Below are 25,182 nucleotides of genomic sequence, written 5' to 3'. Positions count from 1 at the left end.
GGTAGTCCCCTTTGCAAGCACCAGTCGTTTTCGACTCTGGGGTGACGTTGCTTTCACAATGTTTTCATGGCAGACTTTTTACAGGGTGGTTTGCCATTGCCTTCCCCAGTCATCTACACTTTCCCCCCAGCAAGCTGGGTACTCATTTTACCGACCTCGGAGGGATGGATGGCTGAGTCAACCTGGAGCCGGCTACCTGAGCCAGCTTCTGCTGGGATTGAACTCGGGTCGTGAGCAGAGGGCTTCGACTGCAGTACTGCAGCTTTACCATTCTGCGCCACGGGACTCTTCCCCCTTTGGCAAACCACCCCATAAAAAGTCTGCAATAAAACGTCATGATGCGAGGTCACCCCAGAGCCTGATACGACTGGTGTTTGCGCAAGGGTGTTTGTTTACCTCTACAGCAAACCTTGCAGTATAGCAGAATTTTTCCTTCTGGCCATTTGCTAAAACAGGGAAGCTTGCTGCCTACTTAGCAAAACTGCATTTTTAAAGATAGCATCTTGTTGTTGTATTTTTTTTAAAAATCAATTGCTGCTCGTTGATTCTTTTTTGTTGTCCGTTTTAAAGCAGAACTTTAGGCTGACCTTGTGTTCCAGGATAAATTCCAAAGAGGAGATCTGTTTAATGAATCATCCATGTATACGGGAACCTTGCCTAACTGCCACCCCTCTCATATCACACCTAATCCAATCACTCCTGCTATTGTCATTTACCTGCTGTTGTCATTCAGCGTCTGAAATCACTCCACTTTCCAATATATAGGACAGATGGAGTCACATTCTACCTGTATCTGAAGAAATGAGCAGTGACTGATGAAAGCTAATAACCCTGTCACAAATGTTGTGTCTTTGAGGTGCTACTGGACTCTTGGTTTATATAGTCAACAATAACACAGCACATATTTTTTTAAAAATGTAATTTCATTGGGTTGGACCCAGAGTTTGGTGTCCTAGTGACAAAAGACTCCTTGCACCAGATGAAGACTCTGGTGGTGTCTTATTATTAAAATCTGATGGTGGTTATTAATATAAAAACAACACTGTTAATGTGTTTAAACCACTTGACTAATATTTGACTGGTCAGTTAGCCAACCGGAGTGGGGACAGAAGGTTGAACTAGGGCAGCCTTTCAAACACTGTAAAGGTCTCCAGTGGGATCGCACCCCTTAATCCACTGAGGTTGGTTTAGAGAGTAAGGATAAAGCAGCATAGCCATAACCAGCATGCCATCTGAGCTACTTGGAGAAAGGATACCATACAAGTTTAGCATGTAAGTAATAATGATTTTGGCTAGGCTGATACAAATCTTCAGGTGAATGGGAATAGATTGTCTTTATTTAAACACACACACGCAGGTACATGCACACAGAGTCCTCTTTGAGTAACACATAACACATATCTAAACATTGATTCAGGGAGTGACATGGGCTGCAAATAAGGAATATCCCTGTTTGTAATTCAGTGAGACAAGCAGAGTGTAAATAAAATTGCTAACTTACTGAATTTTTATAAGGTAAGGTATACATCTTGATTAACCTGCTTGTATAGAATTAAAAAATAGGGAATAGGTTAAGTGTTAAAACAAATGAATGCACTAAAATTTTGACAAGGCAAATGAGGTACGATAATGTTGATAGGCAGAGATGCTGGCTAATGTAGTCGAAAGAATAACCCAAATTTTGTGGCCACTCCTGTAAATCTTGTTTTTGTTTCCTTTCTAGGTGTGTGTATCCCGGATCTGCTCCTTTTTTTTTTTTTTTGGTGGTCAGGCATTTTTGGTCTGGAAATAACTTTTCTACCAAATGGACAATATGTCGATTACTAACACGCCAACAAGTAACGATGCTTGTCTGAGCATTGTTCACAGTCTGATGTGCCATCGACAAGGAGGGGAGAGTGAAACATTTGCAAAGCGAGCAATTGAAAGCTTAGTGAAAAAGCTGAAGGAGAAGAAAGATGAGTTGGATTCTCTGATTACAGCCATTACAACCAACGGAGCTCACCCGAGCAAATGCGTTACAATTCAGAGAACATTGGATGGAAGGCTTCAGGTTAGTAGAACCATGTGCCTCAGTGATTGCTGTGTGCATGCAGGAACAGAGGAGAATATGTCACTACAGTGTAATTATCCTGGGATTCCAGAGCTTGCAGGTTTGGCTGGGCTGTTGCAGTAACATCCTACAGGGCATAAAGCTTTTTTTTCTTTTGCACTCCCCCCTTCATAATAAACTTTACTAAATTGATAAATGTTACAGAAAGAGTAAGAATTAAATAAGAAACAAAGTAACAACTTTTCATTGATGAGCTGAGTTACAAAAAATAACTTGGAAAAAAAAGGAAAAGAAAAAAAAGCTAATATAAGAATTTGTTGCTTCTAGTAGCATCCAGTATTGGTCTTTCTTTGCAAGATACTCTAGAAAAGGAAACCATACAGTCACAAATCTTGAATTTTACGAATCTGAGGCCTGTTGGATAAGAGAGTCTGTAAGCTTGTTGAGCATATTTCATGAGCGTTATTAATCCAATTCGAAGCTGATAGAGGTTCAGAGGATTTCTAATTTGCCTCAATTTCAAGGCAAGCTGCAGCGCTGAATTTTTCTTAATAATTTATAATTAGTGAATCCGGCCACTTTCAATGCCCACATGTTTAAAACAAAGTATTCAAATTACAAGGGTATTGTGATGTGTAGAATTTCACGCATATATTGCTGAATTAAGTGTTCTGCTACTTTAGGGGGCCCCCTAAGTTTTTGATCCTGTGGGCACCTTTGGAATTCTGGCAACAGAGAGGTGGGCACAGTGACAGAATGGCTGGCATATAATGGCTGCCAGAGTTTACCTTCAGTCACTCAGTGAACTGTGGTGGCAGCTACTGCCAGGGCAGCATTTTTAAGTATCTGCACAGCCTTGCTGGAGAGAAGCCCCAGCTGGCCCAGCCCGCTTTCTGAAAACGTTAGGCAGGTGCCATGGCACCTATGGGCACCGCAGTGGGGACCCCTGCGCTACTCCAGCATCATTCTTGGATTCCAGGGAAAGGGCCGTAGCAGTGCATCCACTTGGTATGCAGACGATCCCAGGTTTAATCCTTGGCACGTCCATTTAAAATAGGACCAAGTGGTAGAAGATGTGAAAGACGTAAGAAGAGCCTTGCTGGGTCAGACCATTGGGCCATGTAGTCCAGCATCGTGTCTCAAATGGTTACTCTGGAGGTTCAAGCTGCCTAAGAACATAAGTTATCATCTCTCTCACACCTCTCATCATTCTGGCCTCCATTGCTTAAGAACATAAGAGAAGCCATGTTGGATCAGGCCAATGGCCCATCCATATTTTTATCTAACCCCCTCTTGAAGCTGCCTATGCCTATGCCTATACCACAAATCATAAAACGTATAGCATTTAATATAGGACACACGCAAAAATGAATTTTAAAACATATGGTCTCAATATCAGACTGCATAAAATTTGCCACCCTATACAATTTCACATCTACATTTGATGAATTTCTAATCACTACAATAACCATATGTGTTTCAGCCCCTAAGGGCCTTCCTCAGTGGTTAATATATAAAAAAATGTACAAAGATCCCCATCTAGGAATGAAATGATAGAAAGCCAGGTGTTGCTTCTTATATAACATGTAGTTACTTAAAATTATATGAAGTTAAAAGTATATGAAGTAAAGTAATGCACATTGGGGCCAAGAATCCCAGCTACAAATACAAGTTGATGGGGTGTGAACTGGCAGAGACTGACCATGAGAAAGATCTTGGGGTCGTGGTAGATAATTCACTGAAAATGTCAAGACAGTGTGCGTTTGCAATAAAAAAGGCCAACGCCATGCTGGGAATTATTAGGAAAGGAATTGAAAACAAATCAGCCAGTATCATAATGCCCCTATATAAATCGATGGTGCAGTCTCATTTGGAGTACTGGGTGCAGTTCTGGTCGCCGCACCTCAAAAAGGATATTATAGCATTGGAGAAAGTCCAGAAAAGGGCAACTAGAATGATTAAAGGGCTGGAACGCTTTCCCTATGAAGAAAGGTTGAAACGCTTGGGGCTCTTTAGCTTGGAGAAACGTCGACTGCGGGGTGACATGATAGAGGTTTACAAGATAATGCATGGGATGGAGAAAGTAGAGAAAGAAATACTTTTCTCCCTTTCTCACAATACAAGAACTCGTGGGCATTCCATGAAATTGCTGAGCAGAAAGGTTAAAACGGATGAAAGGAAGTACTTCTTCACCCAAAGGGTGATTAACATGTGGAATTCACTGCCACAGGAGGTGGTGGCGGCCACAAGCATAGCCACCTTCAAGAGGAGGTTAGATAAAAATATGGAGCAGAGGTCCATCAGTGGCTATTAGCCACAGTGTGTGTGTGTGTGTGTGTGTGTGTATTTGGCCGCTGTGAGACACAGAATGTTGGACTGGATGGGCCATTGGCCTGATCTAACATGGCTTCTCTTATGTTCTTAAATAGTATCTGAGTAGTCCAGAAGACATCAGAATATTCACCTTATGGTTCTCTGGTGCAGAGTATCTAATACCACTGGATGTGAGGTAACACCATCAAAAGTTGTGTGGGTGAAGTCTTCTGGACTATTCAGATACGATTTACTTCATATAATTTTAACTAACCACATGTTGGATAAGAAGCAACATATGGCTTTCTATCATTTCATTCCTGGATGTGGGTCTTTGTACATTTTTAATTTAATGACCACCAGTGTTCCCTCTAAGCTGCAGAGTCTTGTGAGCAAAAATTCTACTTTGTGAGCTCCTGGCATGAAAGTTGTGAGCTGCTGCATCAATTAGTGTGCTCTGGGGTCATCCTTCCTGAGCTAAGACAAAAATGTGAGAGCCGGAGGCTAGGAATCTGTGATCTAGCTCACACTAACTCAGCTTAGAGGGGACACTGTTGACCACTGAGGAAGGCTCTTAGGGGCTGAAACACTTATGGCCATTGTATAGATTGGCAAATTTTATGTAGTCTGATATTCAGACAATGTGTTTAAAAATTCATTTTTGTGTATGTTCTATATTAAATGCTATGCATTTTGTGATTTGTGGTATAGGCAGCTTGACCCTCCGTTACACGGTAAATTTGGGTTGAGTTTTTCCTCTTCCCCCTTACTTTACTCTGGAGGTCCAACAACAGGCTGAGATCTTCCCCTGACGTTACCTCTTGGTGCCGGTATTCAGAGGTCAACTACCTCAGAACGTGGAGGTTTTCTTTAGTCGCCATGGCCAGTAGCCACTGATAGATCCGTCTTCTACGAATCTGTCTAATCCCCTTTTAATAAGAGCATAAAAACCTCTCTTTGAGACCTGGAGAGCTGCAGAGTAGGTGATGTTGACCTTGATGGACCGTTGTCCGATTCAGTCGAAGGCAGCTTCATGTGTTGTAGTGCCGGGGGGCACGTTTTAAAGAAGACTTGAGTCTCACAGTCACGGAACCTTTATTGGCATAACAACAACGGCATCAAATCAAGGAAGCAGGAAAAAAGGTGGTTAATTAAACATTCTAAACAGACTTCTCTTACAAGCACAGAAAAGGAAGTTTGCCACCGCTTCGATGGTTTCAGCCTTATTTGAGGCTAGTAAGCTTACTATCTTTGCTTTCATCAGATTTACCCTCCAGGGTAAAGAAGACTTGAGTCATATTAGGATGCCTTCTTTGTTGGATGGCCGCATGGTGGAGCCACCAGCTGTAGGTAATTAGTTCTGGAGGTTGCAGGCTGGTGGCTAGAAAAGGGGAAACCTTTTTCCCCATGATAGCTCTTGTTAAGTCAAGAAGCTTAGGTGACCTGAGGGTCAGTTTGGTATTTCTTGGTAACCCTGAAGGGTGCTTGTCCAATCCTGGAAAGAAGCTTGGAGAGACTCAGCCTGCTGGACTTTTACCTGTACCTTAGGTTAAGATAATTAGCTAACATATGTTGTTTTGTACGTGCACGATGTTGAGACTTTACCTGCCCTACTGAAATAAATTTTCTTAAGTTTCTGTGCTAGTGGCTTGCTTGGTAACAGTGCCTATTCGGCCCTGTTACAGACAAAGCGAAATCGTTGCCAGCTTTGGGGAGCTGGAATTGGGGAGCCCTTAATGGGAAGATAAGAGTAGGCTGGGCCCTAATTAGTAAAAATCTAGCCTGGTGGCAGCATAGAGATAGTGCCCTGGCAATAAGACTCAGGCTGGCCTCCCTTCAGGGAGTGGGGAGGTGGTTTGGGGAACCCCTGGGCACTACATGGGTGTTGATTGTTATTTTAGAAAGGACTGTTTTTCTCATCCGGTTTTATTACTCTTCCAGGTGGCTGGTCGCAAAGGTTTCCCTCACGTAATTTACGCTCGGCTATGGCGATGGCCGGATCTCCACAAAAACGAACTCAAGCACGTCAAATATTGCCAGTACGCTTTTGACTTGAAATGCGACAGTGTCTGTGTAAACCCATACCATTACGAACGTGTTGTGTCACCTGGCATTGGTAAGCATGTTTGTGTTATCATCAACGGTGTGCCATTGGGGGGAGGGGCGGGACTTAGTGAAGCATCTTTTTTCACTCTTGTCTCTGTCCTTTTCATGGTGGGTAGTCCTCTTCCACAACTGACTGATTAGATCAGGGGAGACAAACATGTAGCCTGGGGGATGGAACTGGCTCAGTCAGGGCTCTTATCCAGCCCGCAAGCAACTGGTGTGAGAGAAGGAAGGCAGAAGGCTGCTGCGGGGTGTGTGTGGAGATTAGGTTCAGGTGTGCAGGCGCACACTGTGATTTGCGTGTGATCAAAGTTGTGGAGCAATTAAAGGAATTGGCTGGGGGGCAGGTATGGTGTCCCTTGGAGAAAAAAACTTAAGTTTTGCATATGATTAAATACATTTAGTGGGGCTTTTGTGGGTTCTCCAGTAAATCAATTGCTTTCGCTCCTAGGAATCAATTGCTTTTGCTTGTAAAAAATAATACTGTTGATTCGGTTTGCCTGTGTCATTTTATAGAGTGTGTATTTCCGGTACCCAGCATTACATTTTATGGCAGACATAGCCTGGCCCACTAACATAACTTTTATGTCCGATCCGGCCCTCATAACAAACCAATTTGACACTCTGGATTAGACTTTTTTCAAAGTTCCTGGAGGCTGAATTGGGGATAATCTCTCCAGGGGCTCAGTTGTCTTTCCTTGGTCTGGGAGACAAAGGAGGAGAGAGAGATAATTTAGCCTGCATTTCAGTTATATCTGCAACAACTTCCTTTTGCCTTTTTCTGCTACCTCTGGCGGTTCTCTCTGCAGCAGCCAACCTTTGGCTTGAGTCGTTTTGTTCCTTTGCCTCCCCAAACGCAACATCAGTGTAAAAGATAACTGATAGAACAACCACTGGTGCTATTACAATAGCCCTAACCTGTCCCTGGCCGTGTAATAGAGGTGCAGCACAAGACTTCTAGATTGCTTCAGCAGGCGTAGGATCCTACCCTGCTGGGAGGAGTGGTCAGAGGATCGATCAGCCGTGCACACGGCATGAGTAAAGAATGTCTGGCTCCTTGGGTGGTGTTTGAAAGGTCATCACAGTGAGGACCAATGTTCCCTCTAAGCTGCGAGCAAAAATTCTACTTTGCGAGCTACTGACGTTAAAGTTGTGAGCTACGGCATAAATTCTTGTGCTCTGGGGCCCTTCTTCCTGAGCTAAGAGAAAAATGTGTGAGCTGGAGGCTAAATATCTGTGAGCTAACTCAGGCTAACTCAGCTTGGAGGGAACACTGCTGAGGGCTCCGGTAGTTTCTCACTGGCCTCAAAAATGGAGGTGTTCTAGGTCTCGTTATCTTTGCCCTTAAGAGATCGAAAGAAGCTGTTGCATCAGTTTTGTGTGCTGAAGCGTTCCTGTTCCAAGTCGGATCAGCTCCTCCACATCTTCAGAGATTTAGGGCCAAACTGAATTTGACGGCCTCCTCTTGACCACCATGAGGACGCTGCTGCTTTGAAGTGATTTTAAAATGCTGGGGTGGCAATCCTGATCAAGCCTGCAGTGTGGCACACTTATCGTCTCCCCCCCCCCCCTCAAGCACCTTTTCAAGTGCTGAAACAGCTGCTCTGTGTGTATGCGCTTGTGTGCAGCCATCGGGCAGTTGATGAGGCTTGGGGGGCGGCTGGGCTGGGACAAAGGCATCTGAACCTGCTGTGCTGTAGGTCGGATTAGGATTGAGCTCTCACTGCATTTTAAAATCATTTTTAAATGGTGGCAATGTCGCATCTATTTTGGCCCTTAGATCCTAACAACAGGCTGCATAGTGCGCACTAGAAGACCATGGTAAACTGGTGCGACTCATTAAACTAGTGGCAGAGAGGAGAAATGTACGAGGAAGAAGTTACTCTCCTCCCCATGACCTTATGCTGGGGTTCCTCTTCCCTTCAGCCTGGCCAGAAGCTGTTCCTCCCCGTAGAGCAGGGGTGGCCAAACTTGCTTAGCGTAAGAGCCATATGGAATAAATGTCAGATGTTTGAGAGCTGTGAGACATGAACATCAGATGTTAGAGAGCCATAAGACAGGGAGGGAAATAGATGGAGGGGATGGAGAAGTGGACAGAAAGCAACTTTAATCTTAAATGCATTCTCTAAGCCGGCCAACAGGATGGAAGGAGCTTGGAGAGCCACACGATATGTGTGAAAGAGCCACATATGACTCGCAAGCACCCATTCTGACTGCTGCAAGTGCAGGTTTCTTGGGTATGGGGTGTGGTGGTGGTGTGCTTACAGGGGACTTGGGGGGAGAACAGCCACCTCAGCTGCCCAACAGCAGACACCTTACACTGAGAAACCGACCATCCATACAATTATTATCTTAAACTGCCAGTATATAGTGCATAAATATCGTTGTTTAATAATATTCTCAGTCCATGGTCAAAGACCAAATATGGAACCTCTGTAAAGATTCCACAGTGGCGCTGAATAACATAACACAGTGTGCATGAAATTCTTTCTCTTTAAATGCAATAAAGTTTGTGAAAAGTTCCTAGAGGCATGTATGCTCAGTTGCACACATGCCGTGGCAGTATCTCTTGTACTTTAGATGAAGCTGAGAGCACAGAAGCAGGACGAATCTTCTTTTACATAAAGCAGATGCCAGTTGCACAAGAGTTGTAACGGTTACCCTTTTGTTAATATCAAGCGATTGTACAGAGGCAGGACATTTCTCCGGTTATATGGCTGTTTTGTGTGTAACACAGTCAGAATAAACACCGACTGACTTTATCAACTCACTTTTATCTCCTCCTGCTTGATCTTTAGATGGAACCCAATGAGAATGGGTTCCATCTACAAGGTCTCTATCTTTTCTTCCTACGAGGTCTCTATCTTTTCCCATCTCAGAGGTGGAAAAAGATAGAGGTATTTGGTCTTTGACCAAAGCAGGTATATGGTCTTTGAGCGCAGACTGAGAATATTATTAAGCAACAATATTTATGCACTTTGTTAGAAGTGCAAGATAACAATTATATTGATGGTCTGTTTTTCAGTGTAAGTTTCCGTTGTTGTTTTCTATTTTAGACACTGGCAACCTCAGTTGCCCAGCCTGACAGCCTCTCTTCCTCTACTTTGCTTCCCCACAGGCGGGAAGGTTTCTTTTCTGTTTGGCTCCAGCCCCCTCTCCTCCCTTCCCCAGCTTTCAGTGTTTGCTGTTACTGGCTTGTCTTTTGGTCTGTTCCCAGGCTAGGTGTGAGCATTGCCCAGGTTTGCTTGCCAGGGGACATCCCTGCATATCTTGATAGCAAGCTGCCTGTGCTGAGGAACAATATAATTTGGAAGGTACCCCAAAGAGTAATGGCTTGGCCAGGAGCCCTGGAACAGCCTTGCAGGATGACTTTCTAAGAACATGAGAAGCTGTGTAGGATGAGACCAGTGGCCAAGCCAATCCAACACTGTGTCATACAGTAGCCAAAACCCAGGTGCCATCTGGAGGCCCACCAGTGGGGCCGGAACTCCAGAAGCCCTCCCACTGTTGCCTCCCCCAGTCATTAAGAATATGGAGCATCACTGCCCTAGACAGAGTGCTCCATTTATACCTCGTGGCTAAAAGCCACTGATGGATCTCTGTTCTTCTCATGGTCGATCCACATGATTTTCTCTGAAGGTGCATGCTAAAAGGTATCCCTTGCTTGGTGGCTCTTGTTCAGGCCGTGGGGATCTTGTGCTAATTTGTCGCTTCATTGGCTGGCGTGGGAGCTGTTACTCATGGAATGGCACCTGGGGATGACACGGGGAAGCTCGCAGGAACCAGGTTTCCATTTCAGTGTAAAAAGGTACTGTTTAAATCTCATATCCCTGCAGTGATTTACGAGTACAATTTAATTGTGCTTCACAGAAGTATGTGTTGGGTCTGTGGTTACTTACCCCTCTTCCATCAGGTTGGGTTAGTGAATGATTTATATACAGGTGGTTAGAACTGGGCTAGTGACTAAACATGTTTTCTTTCCCTCTTTAAAGATCTTTCAGGACTGACACTGCAGAGTTCTGGTAAGTTGTGCACAATACTGTTTGTCCCATAGTCTCTTAAGCATCACACGTCTTTAATTTAAAGCAGTGATACTCTCTAAATCACGGAGAGCTACATTTTCCATTCCTATCAACCTAAAGAGCTGTGTGATTCCTGTATACCCTTTCTACAATCACAGCACACACAAGCCATAATTTATAACTATATTCTAACTCTTTCACTTGCTGTAGTACTTCTCAGCATGTAGGGTTGTCTCTCCTGTCTTTTGTTGCACTGTTACTCGGTGTCTGGGGTGAGGGGAAGGACTTGCAAGTCAGAATTACGACACAAAGCAACCTGTAAGCTTTCAAGTTCTCCACCCTATTTGGCTGGATATTAAAAAAGAAGTGCTTCTCTGTGTTAAAAGTTCCCTTCAAGTTTTACTCTGGCTGTATGAAAGAAGAGGTGGTTAGTATCTCCCTCTAGAATCTCCCTCTGTGCTAAGTTTCCTGATGGCAAAGTATTTTGTTTTATGAGTTAGCATTCAGCAGTGGCATGCCTCGTTTCTCCACTTCATTCAACTGCATATGTTGACCCACCCAGAACCCCTGTGTCCCTGTGATGTTGATATGGTCATCATGAGCAAGCTGTGTTTTAAAAATTAAGAACGTAAGAGAAGCCATGTTGGATCAGGCCATCCGGTCCAACACTCTGTGTGTCATACAGTGGCCAAAACACAGGTGCCATCCGAAGGACCAGAACTCCAGAAGACCTCCCAATGTGGCCCCCCCCCCAAGCACCAAGAAAACAACGCATCACTGCCCCAGACATAGTTTTCCAGCTGTACCTTCTGACTGATAGCCACTGATGGACCTCTGCTCCATATGTTTATCTAATCCCCTTGTGAGGCGATGCTTGTAACTGCTACCACTTCTTACAGCAGCGGATTCCATGTGTTAATCGCTCCTTAGGTGATGAACATTTATCTGTTCTAGGCCTGCTGCTCACTAATTTCATTGAGTGCCCCACAAGCTCTTGTTTTAACTCCTTTATATTGGACCAGTAGAAATGATGAGATTGTTCCAGGTTCTAAAGAAACAGGCTGCTTCCGGAAACACAGGGTGACCATAATGGGGAACAGTGCTCAGAAGAGCTGTATGTCGTGTGGCTCCCAAGCCTTTTGAGTGTCGCTGATTTAAAGCTTAAATTAAATGTTTCTAGGAAAACTACGCTTTCGCCTCTGGTGATTTACAAGTGCCACTAGAAAACATGCTGCCTTCTCCTTCAGATTAAATACCCTGACAACAGAGAGGGGGGAAAGGTGATGTGGTTATTGGTGGTCTTGTTCTGTCTTGAGAGGAAGGGGAAAAAGAAATCAGGCGATTTAATTTAGATGCGTTTAAAAATAGGTAACAGTTTTCCTTAGCTGGAGACCACTGGTTGCCCCTGGTAAGTGGCTTAGCTTTAGAACAGCTGCCTCTGATAAGCAGCTAATGAAAGCTCTTCTTTAAACAGTTAACCATTTAAAGTTATTTAGAGATCTTGGTGAGGTCCTGCATATATCTAAAACCACCGCTTTCTAATTCCAGCTATTTACTCTGCCCATTGAATTTGGAACGGATTTGTGAATCGCTTTGTCTAAACGAGCAGGTTATCCTGCGTAGAAAGTATCTCCCATGGGCGCTTGTCTAGCCTCCTTCCCCAGATCTCCCTTTGGCAGCGTGCTGCACTGCAGAACTGCTTTTCTAATTAGGGAGATTCATATAATTCGCTTATCCTGAGTTGATCTCATTGCAAATTAAAACCGTTGCCCAGAGGTGGCAAACATGTGGCCCAGAGGCCGAATCAGGCCTCAGGAGGGCTCCTATCAGGCCACCGAGCAACTGGCTGTCATCTGCTTCTTTCTCCCTCTCTCTTGCTTCCTTCCACATAACAACTTGCTTTGCAAGGCTCTGTCAATCACACAGCAGAGCTACTGAGTGAAGCCTCTCTTCTGTTGGCTGAGGCTCCTCCCCCTCCTGGTCCCCTGGGGAAGCAAGGAAAGAGCCAGAGCTTCCTTTGCCCAGTTCCCTGAATCCCATGGGAGAAATACCAAGAAAGCACCTTTAAGACAAAGTGCTAATGTTTTAAAGATAAGGTTTTTAAAAAAACGTTTAATTGTTTTTTGTGTTTCCTTTATAAAGCTTATATTTTTGCTATCTAATCTTAAATAGGAACACACATGGCCTGGCCCAACAAGGTCTCATTCATTTCAGATTTGGCCCTTATAACAAATGAGCTTGACACCCCTTCCGTTGCCACTCCTCCCGTCCCTTATGGAGTCACAAGGCTAATTCTCCTCTCGAGTTCCCTTTCAGTAGGGTAGCTCAGAGCAGAGTCTCTCCTGCAATCTTCTCATCTCTCTTAACCGGCACCTTTTTTATTTCCTCGCAGCACCCTCCAGTATGTTGGTGAAAGACGAATACGTTCATGACTTTGAGGGGCAGTCGTCGCTATCAGCTGCCGAAGGCCATTCGGTCCAGACCATCCAGCATCCTCCGAGCAACAGGGGGCCCACGGAAACGTACAGCACCCCGGCCATGTTGGCTCCTTCGGAGTCCAGCACTCCCAACACCACCAACTTCCCCAACATTCCCGTCGCTTCCACAAGTAAGAGAGCTCTGGCCGTTTGCAATCCCCACAACTCTCGTTTCCGTTTCTTTGCAAGCCGACAGAACAAAACAAAGCAAGAACAAAAACCTAGTTAGTTTTGGCTTTGGTATCAAAGAAGAAGATGAAGATACTGGATTTATATCCCACCCTATACTCTGAATCTCAGAGAGCTGTCACAGTCTCCTTTACCTTCCTCCCCCACAACGGACACCTTGTGAGGTAGGTGGGGCTGAGAGAGCTCTCCAGGAGCTGCCCTTTCGATGACAACTCCTACGAGAGCTACGGCTGACCCGAGGCCATTCCAGCAGCTGCAAGTGGGGGAGTGGGGAATCAAACCCGGTTCTCCCAGATAAGAGTCCACACACTTAAGCACTACGCCAAACTGGCGCTAGAGATAAAAGACTCAGTGCTCAAAGTGGTTTGGCTACAAATGACGGCGAGGGAGAGTAGTGGAGAGCAGTTACAAAGTCGTGATCCAGCAGCCATTTGGCTGATAGTCCTGCATTTCATTATTAGCTTTCCTGCAGCTTAATTAGCAGAGAAAGGTTAAAAAATTCTGTAATGATGTGGCATGCACACTTCAAGTAACCCCTTGGCTTGAGTAATAACGCTGGTGACAAGCACTTTCTTACTTCGACTGCCAGCACGAAGACAGAAGGTAAACAAAAAAAATAGTGAATGTCTACTAAGAACACAAGAGAAGCCATGTTGGATCAGGCCAATGGCCCATCCAGTCCAACATTCTGTGTCACAGAAAACAAGAGAAGCCATGTTGGATCAGGCCAATGGCCCATCCAGTCCAACACTCTGTGTCACAGAAGAACATAAGAGAAGCCCTGTTGGATCAGGCCAGTGGCCCATCCAGTCCAACATTCTGTGTCACACAGTGGCCAAAATACCCCAGGTGCCATCAGGAGGTCCATCAGTGGGACCAGGACATTAGAAGCCCTCCCACTTTGCCCCACCCCAAGCACCAAAAATACGGAGCATCACTGCCCCAGAGACTTCCATCAATACGCTGTGGCTGATAGCCACTGATGGACCTCTGCTCCATATGCTTATCCAGTTCCCTCTTGAAGCTGTTTCTGCTTGTGATCTGCAGTCCCCAAACCAGCAGCTTGAAAACAAAACCCTTGGCTGTCCTGCAGTAGGGGTATGGTTTCACACTACCGTAAATGGGGGTTGGTGGACTGAACAGGTTCTTCAGCCTGTCGAGAGAGAGGCTGTGCAGAGTCATCACCCTTGACCTGCCTTGCCCCACTCAGTCACCTCTCCTCTAGAGTGGTTAATTCTGAGTGTGTGAAAAAAGCCTCCATATACAAGTTTTCTTGGCATTAAGCAGCCGCCTCAATGCCGAAGCTTGTTAGTGCCACTACATTTTTTTACAGCCAGTGACAGGATTTGCAATGAAAGTGCCTCACGCTGGGTCAAACCGTTGGTCCATCTATCTCCGTGTTTGTCTGACTGGAACTTGCTCCTCCCAAGTTTCAGCAGAACAAAGTTTTGGTCCAGTTGCACCTTTAGAATCAATGAAGTTTTATTCTGGGTACAAGTTTTCTGGGTATTTATACCCGGAATAGAACTTTGTTGGTCTTAAAGGTGCCACTGGACTCAAACTTCATTTTGCTGTTTCAGACCAATGTGGATTCCCAATACCCATCTCTGTGTTACTCTTACCTGGGGGTGACGGTGATTTGAGCCTCTAGGCATTTTCTGCATGCAGAGCAGATGCTCTGCCACTGAGCCAAAGTGGTTCCAAAATTATAGCAGTCATCTCTTGCAGAACCGCTCCAAGACTCTTCTGTCTCCCTCCCCTCCTTCACTCCCCAGGGGTGGAGCTCTTCTCACAGAATGGACTAAAATCATTGTGAACTTTCCAGGTCAGCCCGCCAGTATGTTGCCAGGTAGCCACAGTGACGGACTCCTACAGATCGCTTCTGGGCCTCAGCCTGGGACTCAACAGAACGGCTTTGCTGCTCAGCCAGCCACTTACCATCACAGTAAGCGAACTCACCTATTCCTGTCTTGTACCTGCGGTTTGCTTGCACGCTCTTTTTGTGCTTGTGCAAGTGAAATGGGGGGCGCAAAACACACTGGACAGACCTCCCTCCTGTCTCTTTTTTTTTTCCAGATAGTACAACAACCTGGACTGGGAGTCGAACCGCAGCATACACACCCACCATTCCTCATCATCAGAACGGACACCTTCAGCATCACCCGCCCATGCCCCATCCTGGACACTACTGTAAGCACTTTTGCACTAACCACTGAATGGATGATTCACTTACCTGATACGAGGGCTATGGGAGAGCCGGTGTGATGTAGCAGGCAGAGTCTGGGACTTAGAAGAGGGAATTGTAACTTCAGATACCGGGCAGGAAATCTGCTGGGTGGTGTTGGGCGAGTTGCTCTCTCAGCCTGGCTTACCCACAAAGTAGGGAATGGAGATGGCCCCCTGGGTGCTGCTCTGGCCTTTGTGCTGGAAGGATGGGTTATAAAGAACCCAAGCTTAGATAAGCCCAGGGCTTTTTTGTAGCAGGAACTCCTTTGCATATTAGGCCACACACCCCTGATGTAGCCAATATTCCACGAGCTAACAGGGTTCTTCTTACAGGGCCTACTGTAAGCTCCAGGCAGATTGGCTACATCAGGGGTGTGTGGCCTAATATGCAAAGGAGGTCCTGCTACAAAAAACGCCCTGGATAAGCTTATTATAGCATCGGAAAAGGTACAGAAAAGGGCAACTAAAATGATTAAGGGGGTGGAACATCTCCCCTATGAAGAAAGGTTAAAGAGGTTAGGGCTCTTTAGCGTGGAGAAATGATGGCTGAGGGATGACGGGATAGAGGTTTACAGAATATACATGGGATAGAGAAAATAGAGAAGGAAACCCTTTTCTCCCATCTTCACAATACAAGAATTTGTGGGCATTCAATGAAATTCATGAGCAGTAGGCTTAGAACATAGAAAAAAAGAGTAAGAAACGCATGGAGTTCACTTTTGCGGGAAGTGGCAGCAGCTGCAAGCATGGACAGCATCAGGGAGGGGATTGGATAAGCACACGGAGCAGGCGTCCATGAATGGCTCTTAGCCCCATGGCATAGATGGAACATTGGCCTGATGGAGCCAAGGTGGCTTCTCTTATGTTCTTAAGCAGACTTGAGCTTGTTTTTCCTAAGCCGCTGTGGGTCTCCTGTAGCAACCGTGGCCTTCGAGGAAAGTTCATAGGCTGTTGTTCGACATGCCCTTTCTGTCTTTAAACACTGGCGTGCTCCCCCGATCCCTTGAGGCTGAGTTTATTTGTGAAGGCTACTGTACATCGCACTGACTGTTAGTGTCGGTGGAACCTGCCATAAAGTCACAGCCAGCTTATGGCGACCCTGTAGGGCAGGGGTGTCGAACTCATTTGTTATGAGGGCCAGATCTGACATAAATGAGACCTTGTTGGGCTGGGTCATGTCGGGTTGGGCCATGCGTGTGCCTACTTAAAATTAGGCAGCAGAAATATAAATTTTATAAAGAACACAGACAAACGCAAATATATATATTTTAAAAAACTTAAAACATGCTTAAAACGTTAGCACTCGTTGGTCTTAAAGATGCTTGCTTTGTGTTTCTCCCATGGGATCCAGGGCACTGGGCAAAGGAAGCTCTGACTCCTTCGTTCCTTCCCCAGGGAACTGGGTGGGGAGAAGCCTCACCCAATAGAAGGAAGAGAGGGTTGGCTCGGTAGCTCTTCTGTGCTCTCCCTCCCCGCTTCTCCCCAAGGCAAGAGCCTCAGCCAATGGAGAAAATAGAGGTTTTTCTCTGTAGCTCCTGTGCGATTGAGCAAGCCTGGCAAAGTAAGCTGTGATGCAGAAGGAAGCAAGATATAGGGAGAAGGAAGCAGATGACAGCCAGTTGCCTGGGGGCCTGATAGGAGCCCTGATTCGACCCCCAAACTGCATTTCTGACACCCCTACTAGGGCTTTCAAGGCAAGGGTCATTCAGAGGCGGCTTGCCATTGACTGCCTCTGTGTCACAACCCTGGTCTTCCTTGGCTCCCATCCAAGTCCTAACCTGGCCTGACCTTGCTTAGCTTCCAAGATCTGGCAAAATGGGGCTAGCCTGGGCCATCCAGGTTAGGCAAAGGACTCTTCATAGTAACTTTCAGACTTGAAAGGGCAGATCCCTTCTGCTTACGACAGCATGTTCTTCTGGAGTACAGAACCTTCTGCCAACGGAAGAGAATACACGAGAATCTGAAGATTCCAACAGTCCTTCAGCTGAAAGCTCTGGGGATTGCAGATCTCTTCCTGTCCCAGGGTCATGGGATCCATGTTAGGGGCAGTGTGCCCTCTAAGCTGAGTGAGTGTGAGCTAGATCGCAGTTTTTTAGCCTCCGGCTCACACATTTTTTGTCTTAGCTCAGGAAAAATGGCCCCAGAGCAAACTGATTTACACAGTAACTCACAGCTGTAATGCTAGTAGCTCACAAAGTAGAACTTTTGCTTGCATGACTCCACCACTTAGAACAGGGGCATCAAACATGCAGCCCAGGGGCCGATTCAGGCCCCTGGAGGGCTCCTATCAGACTCCCAAGCAACTGCTTTGCAAGGCTTGCTCAATCAAACAGGAGCTACAGAGCAAAACCTCTGTTTTCTCCATTGGCTGAGGCTCCTCCCTGGGGAGGAAGGGGGGGAGGAATGACTTGATTTGCCAGACTCTCTCAATCCCACAGTAGAGCTATTAAGCCAAGCCTCTCTTCCTTCTATTGGCTGAGGCTCCTCCCCCTCTTGGGGAAGGAAGGAAAGAGCAAGAGTTTCCTTTGCCTGGTTCCTTGGATCCCATGGGAGAGATACAAAGAAAGCACCTTTAAGACCAATGAGTGCTAATGTTTTAAGCATTTATTTTAAGGTTTTTTTTTTAATAAAATATCATATTTTTCGCACCATAAGGCGCTCCAGACAATAGGACGCACCTTCCTCCTGGGGGGCGATCCCCTGCCTCCGATCCCGGCGCTTCCTCCGTGCCTGCCTGCCTGGCTCCAGCTCTGATGCTTACAGCAAACGCCGGGATCGGAGGGCAGAGGGAGCGATCCTGGCACTTGCTGTAAGCGTCAGAGCTGGAGCCAGGCAGGCGCGGGGGAAGCGCCGGGATCAGAGGCGGAGGCAGCGGATTCCCCCCCCCCCCGCAGGAAGGTAGGTACCAGTACCTTCGCTCCATAAGACGCACACACTTTCCCCCCCACTTTTTTTGGGGGGGGAGTGTGTCTTATGGTGCGAAAAATACGGTAATTGGATTTGTTTGTGTCCTTTATAAAGTTTACATTTCTGCTACCTAATCTTAAATGGGTACACACAGGGCTTGGGCCAACATGTTCCGACCCAACAAGGTCTCATTTATGTCAGATCCATCCCTCATAAGAAATGAGTTTGACACCCCTGGCTTAGAGGGAGTGCTGGTTAGGGGGTCTTGTATTGTGAAGGAGGATGAGATGGCCCTTGCTGCTGCTTCGGTCAGGATAGATCTGCTGACAGAAGAACAAGGGAGAAACAATTTTGGTCTCTTCCTGTACCCCCATCAGCCTGTCAATCCCAGTGGCACACATGGGCCCTGCAGCCCTGGGAGTAAATTTCTGCTAACTCCAGAAGGGATGCTGGGGAGGGAAGCACAAGGAAGCATCCACAACCGTCAGTGTGTTCTGCTGATGGATTGCAACGTGCCTCAATAGCAATCACTTTTCAAGAACGTAATGGTAGAGGATAATAGCGCAATCTTTATCTTTTCTCTTTAAAGGGCCAGTTCATAATGAACTTGCGTTCCAGCCTCCTATATCCAATCACCCTGGTAAGTGCCTGTTAATGAGCTTTCCGTTTGAATGGCTGTTCTGACGTACCTTAATAAAGTGAACTTGAATATTTGCAATTCTAAGTCTCTCCCGTAGCTCATTTGTGATATGGGCACACTTTAAAAAAAAAAAACCTGAATGCCAAGAAAATGGCAGGGAGGAGAGAGAAACCATAAAACCCTTGAAAGCTTCAAGGCAAAGTTGAGCAGCCTCAGTGTTTTGAAGGGCACACAGTGGGCAAGGTTTGGCAGAAGCTTGAGTGGCTCTGTTCTCAAAACTGGTTCCCGGCACTTTCTCCCCATTGCTTGCTTTTAAGCTCTGGTGGTTTCACGACTCTCTTCATTAGTTAAGTCTCTCTCTTCTGCCCTCCAATTCCCCTCCCCTTCACGCTCAGCTCCAGAATACTGGTGTTCAATCGCGTACTTCGAAATGGACGTGCAAGTGGGCGAAACGTTCAAAGTCCCTTCGAGCTGCCCAATCGTTACTGTCGATGGATACGTGGACCCTTCAGGAGGAGACCGTTTTTGCCTTGGTCAGCTCTCCAACGTGCACAGAACGGAAGCCATTGAGAGGGCAAGGTCTGTTTGGGCTTCAGAAAAGGAAGCATCTGGGTTCTCGCTTGCTTTTGATGGCATGTGATTTTAACAGCTGTGAAGTGTTCCTTTCCCTTTTCCTTCCCCTTTTCCTTCCCTTCCTCATCATGCAGTTTGGTGTAGTGGTTAAGTGTTCAGACTCTTATCTGGGAGAACCGGGTTTGTTTCCCCACTCGCAGCTGCTGGAATGGCTTTGGGTCAGCCATAGCTTTAGTAGGAGTTGTCCTTGAAAGGGCAGCTGCTGTGAGAGCCCTCTCAGCCCCACCCACCTCACAGGGTGTCCGTTGTGGCGGGAGAAGATATAGGAGATTGTAAGCCACTCTAAGCCTCTGCCTCAGAGAGAAGGGCGGGGTATAACTGTGCAGTCGTCGTCTTCTTTAGATGTGTATAACCTTTAGTGACCCAAGAATGTAGCTTCGGGTGGGTGTGTTTATAGCGCTGTATTTAGCACCTTTCCATTAAAAGTCCCAAGAGCAGCATGGGGGTGGTGGTGGTGGTGGAGGAAAGTGCCATCGAGTTGCCACTGACTTATGGAGACCCCATGGGGTTTCCAAGGCAAGAGACGAATTGAGGTGGTTTGCCATTGCCTGCCTCTGCTTAGCATTGCCTGAACTTCCTTGGTGGTCTTCCATCAAAATGCTAACAAAGATACCCTGACCGGAATAGCCCAGACAAGTCCAATCTCATCTGATCTCGGAAGCTAAACAGGGTTGACTGTGGCAAGTACTTGGATGGGTGACCTGGGAATACAGGGGCCGGGAGGCAGGGGCTGGCTTTATTCAGCCACCTCTCTGAATATCCTCCAGGCCCCCAGTTGGGGTCAGCCACCAGAGGTCGCCATGACTTCCAGGTGCACACACACACGCTCACGCGTGCACACACATGCACAGAATACAAAATTAAATACTAACAAGAGCCAACCCTGCTTAGTTTCTGAGATCTGATGAGATCAGGCTAGCCTGGGCCATCCAGGTTGGGTAGCCAAGGCCACAGGCATGTAATGAAAAGTGTATCAAGTCAATATCAACGGCGATCCTGTAGAGATGTCATGGCAACAGATGAATAAAAGTGGGTTGCCATGGCCTGCCTCTGAGTAGCGACCCTGGACTCCCTTGCTGGTCTCCCATCCGTGCACTGACTAGGGCTGCCCTCGCTTAGCTTCCGAAATCTGACAAAGTTGGGCTCGCCTGGGCCATCTAGGTCAGGGCAGAAGCAGTGCATCTCCCCCTACTCTGTCCAAAAACAAATTGCACAAAAGCAGGCCTAGGGGAGGGCAGGGCGACACAGAACACGGCGGACGGCTGAGGAAGATACTCCCGACTTGTTGTCTCTTTATCTTCGTCCCGTTCCCTTCAAATGCTTGTCTTCCACTCGGGCACGGGCAAACGGAACTCTGGAGGAACCAGAGCAGCCTCTAGAGCTCCCTCAAGAACCCAAAAGGTAACTAATTTTTTTTTCCGGCGAGCCCTGACGCGACCGCTAACTCTCCCCAGCCTAATACTTCTCAGAAAATGGCGTCCGAAAACTACTCCGGCTCAGACGAAGGCCTTTTACTTACCTCTCAGACGTTCTGCGCAGTCAGAGCTCGCTTGGAAGAGACTCTTGGAGACAAAATCTCCAGTGCTATCGCTCCTTATTCAAAATGAACTCAAAAATATAAATGAAACTTGAACGGCGGTTACTCAGACTGCTGACTCAGAATTTGAACTGGCTTCTAAAGCCCGGGATGCTGCGGAGAACCTTCAGCGTTCTGATCTCTGGCTCCAAGAAATGGTGCTGTATTTGAACAATAGACTAAGGGCTACAAACCTGAAATTTAGAGGGCTGAAGAAAATCAAGAGATCAGGATTTTCATCGCGACTTGGCTCGCCTCCGCTCTAAACCTCCAAGATGACGTTGCCCCGCTTATTGATTCAGCCTATCATTTGGGCACCCTACAACCTAATTCTAAGGACTTTCTGCGAGACATCTTGACCACGGTCCCGGATTCCAGGACCAGAACCTCGATTTTACGGAATGCCCGTTCCGAAGATGGCTTACTCTACATTGGAAAGAAGATACTGGTCCTGGCTGACCTTTCACCAGAGACTTTGCTGCACAGAAAAGAAATTAAGCTGATTCTGAATCTACTCGCTGAACATAAGATTCGCTTTCGATGGTCCTCCCCCACACAAATTTCTGTGGTTCATCAGAGCCAGTTTGGTGTAGTGGTTAAGTGTGCGGACTCTTATCTGGGAGAACCGGGTTTGATTCCCCACTCCTCCACTTGCAGCTGCTAGCATGGCCTTGGGTCAGCCATAGCTCTGGCAGAGGTTGTCCTTGAAAGGGCAGCTGCTGTGAGAGCCCTCTCCAGCCCCACCCACCTCACAGGGTGTCTGTTGTGGGGGAGGAAGGTAAAGGAGATTGTGAGCCGCTCTGAGGGAGTGGAGGGCGGGATATAAATCCAATTTCTTCTTCTTCTTCTTCTTCGGTTGTCAGCTTCTGACTTTGTTCTGGAGGTGAAATCCTCTAGCAGCTACATATTGACCCTCTTCCAGCTACTGACTTGAACCTGGCCAACTCATCTCGACCACTTAACTTGCCATTTTCTTACAAACCAAGAAGGCGACGTTAAGTACACTATAAACTTTTATTCCCCCCAAAGCCTAGCTTAAACTTTTGTATAGGAACGTCGTTCTTACACTTGTTTTTCGTTTTCTCATTTTAAAGGGAACGGATTTGTTAACCACTTTGCTCTACGTACAAAGGGACAGTCGGGATGTCCCTTCCTCCTGCTCTCCATATATTGAATAGTTCTTATTACTACACAGAGTTCTATTGTTCTCCATTTAGAGACAATGAACAGCTTAGTTAGTTTTGTGTTGTATTTGTTGTTGTTGTTAACCTTTTTTCAAGGGGAAAAATGTTACTCGGTGTTGTTGCCCATGGAAGGGCTTTTCAGCTTGCTACTTTTAGACATCTTTGGTTCAGTCAGGTACTTCCTTGTTACGGTCCACGAACTAAGTGGGGTAATATTGCAGTTTTATGGTTTTTGAAACTTTTTAGTCTACTCTTTCGGAGTGGTTTGAGAACTATCAAAACTACAATGTTAAGTTTAGGCCCCAATCAAGATTCTGACCAATATATTTTTATTTTACCTTTAGTAGGTAACTCAACAGAGGATAAAATGGTTTTATATAGCTTTGTCCTTAAGGTTACTGATTCTATTCTTACAGTTATTGCATGTTCCTATCAAAATGTGAGCAATAAGATAATACAGCTGTTGACTGAATTTACTCAACCAAAGCTTCCTATCTTCACTGTGAAGAGAATTTGCGTAACGTCATTAGACCTCACAATCAATATGAAGCATAACTTAAAGGTTTTTTACTTATTTGTTTTCATTTCATTATCTTTTAATATAATACTGTTATGGCAGATTTAAAATTAATCTCTCTCAATTGCAGAGACCTTAACAATGTCATCAAGGCTAAAAGACTCTCTTCTGATCTGACCAAACTACAACCAGACCTACTTTTTTTTTTACAAGAAACCCATATTAAGGCAGCAAACAGCGCCATTCTTCGCTCAAAATGGTTTCACACACAATACACAGCTGCTGGCACATCCAAGTCACGTGGAGTGGCTATATTAGTCTCCAAAAGAATTCGGTTTGTACTTTCTGCCCAAGAAATTGACCCTCATGGAAGATATAGTTTCACAAAAGGTCTGCTTAACGACTCTCCATTCACCCTAGTTTCATTATACGCCCCTAACACCACACAACTTACCTTCATTAAAGAAATGCTGTCTAAACGTGCCCTTTTCCAAGAAGGTGCAGTTATCATAGGGGGAGACTTTAATCAGATAGTTGACCCCAAATGGGATGGATCATTTAAGCTACACCTCCCCACAACTGTTTCTTCAGCTCCTTTGCAATCCATTCTGCAAAACTTTAACTTATGTGATATCTGGAGAATACAAAACCTTGGGGTCAAAGACTACAGTTATTTTTCGGCTGTACATGACATTTTTTACGAGAATTGATTATTTTTTCATCTCCCTCTCTTTAATAAACCATCTATCTCACACTAATACAGGACTCAGAACACTTTCCGGCCATGCTTGGCTGGAGTACACTAAACATTACACCCCAAGGAAAACCCACATATAATTGGGTGTTGAACAAGACTCTTCTCTTAAACCAAGAAATTTGAACACAAATCGAGCAAGAGATTAAACTTTATTTTGAAAATAATTTGGATTGTGGTGTCTCCAAAGACATTGTATGGGACGCTATGAAGGCGGTCATCTGAGGCAAGTGTATCTCCCTGAACTCTGCCTATAAGAAGAGAAAACTAGAACTTAGAGAAAACATACTAGATAACATTAAAACATCAGAGCAAAAACACAAGCAGACAGCTCAAAAAATATACCATAAACGTTTGCTTGAAAGGAAAAAATTGGATATGATGGAATCCTCCACTATTAGGAAAAAATTACTTTTTTAAAAACTGAGATATTGGCATAATCACCCTCGTTCTTTAAAATTGCTGTCTTGGAAACTTAGGAAAGAAATAGGTGAAAGACATATCTATTTTATCAAGGATCACCTAGGTAAAGTACATTCCTCCAACAAAAAAATCTTAGAAATTTTCCATCAATACTATGAACAGCTGTACGCTTCAACTAACCCTTCCTCCTCTAATAGACAAAATTTTACAAGACCAAAACATTCTTAGCCAACTATCCCTCGAGCACCAATGCTTCTTGGACTCATCCATAACCTCTCTAGAAATAAACAAAGCTATTAAAACTACTAAACCCAATAAAACTTCGGCAGAGACAGATTACCCTCAGAATTTTACAAATTCTTACCACGGTATGTAATTTCATCATGGAGTCAGGTCGTATGCCTCCTCCGTGTTCTCAGGCGAAGATAGTCCTTATACCTAAAAAAGAGAAAGACCCACTTAACACCAAATCCTACCGCCCTATATCATTACTTAATAATGATTACAAATTGTTCACTTCAGTTTTGGCTGCTAGACTAAATCGTATAACAGGTTCCTATATTCACATCAATCAATCAGGCTTCATCCCAAATCGAGACATTACTGATAATACGAGACAAACACTTAATCTGATACAATACTGTGCCTTTCAACTGTATGAATCCTGTATTCTTGCTTTTGACAGCGTAGAGCCACAATTCCTACACAGAGTATTACATCACATGGGCTTTTGGTCAAAGTTTGTGACAGTCATAAAAACACTTTACTCTTGTCTATCTGCTCTTTTACAAATCAGCGGTCAACAATCTCCCACACTCCTTCTGGAAAGAGGGACATGCCAAGGCTGTCTTCTCTCACCGTTACTATTCGCCATGGTTATAGAACCTCTCACGAACATGATACGGTCCTCTCCAGAGATTCCTGGCATTATAGTTCAAAATCTTACCTTTAAAATCAGTTTATTTGCAGACAATATTGTTTTATACAATTCAAACCCCATACAATCGTTGCCAGTTATTTCCAATATTTTGTCTGACTTTAGAAAGTTGTCTGGTCCCTCCAAGTCAGTCCTTAACCCAATCAAAATTCTTCCTAACTCTAAAAAGGCTATAACTACTAACTATTCATTTCATTGGGTCACAGATACATGGCCATATTTAGG

General features: G+C 45.3%; 1 protein-coding gene across 1 annotated transcript in view; it reads left to right on the top strand.

Annotated features, from left to right (window-relative positions):
• Positions 1–1,751: 1,751 nt before the first annotated feature.
• Positions 1,752–25,182, top strand: part of SMAD4 (SMAD family member 4) — a 36,577-nt gene continuing 13,146 nt past the window's right edge. The window contains exons 1-8 of the mRNA XM_060236168.1: positions 1,752–2,053; positions 6,308–6,482; positions 10,465–10,494; positions 12,887–13,102; positions 14,986–15,105; positions 15,237–15,350; positions 18,883–18,933; positions 19,329–19,512. Of these exons, the coding sequence (XP_060092151.1) occupies positions 1,805–2,053; positions 6,308–6,482; positions 10,465–10,494; positions 12,887–13,102; positions 14,986–15,105; positions 15,237–15,350; positions 18,883–18,933; positions 19,329–19,512 (1,139 nt within the window). The 5' untranslated portion in view covers positions 1,752–1,804. The remainder of the gene's footprint in view (positions 2,054–6,307; positions 6,483–10,464; positions 10,495–12,886; positions 13,103–14,985; positions 15,106–15,236; positions 15,351–18,882; positions 18,934–19,328; positions 19,513–25,182) is intronic.

Source organism: Heteronotia binoei, chromosome 4, assembly GCF_032191835.1.
Source record: "Heteronotia binoei isolate CCM8104 ecotype False Entrance Well chromosome 4, APGP_CSIRO_Hbin_v1, whole genome shotgun sequence".
In the NCBI taxonomy this organism is placed as follows: domain Eukaryota; kingdom Metazoa; phylum Chordata; class Lepidosauria; order Squamata; family Gekkonidae; genus Heteronotia; species Heteronotia binoei.
The sequence above is the reverse complement of the archived record's forward strand: the minus strand, read 5'-3'. Positions and strand labels throughout refer to the sequence as shown.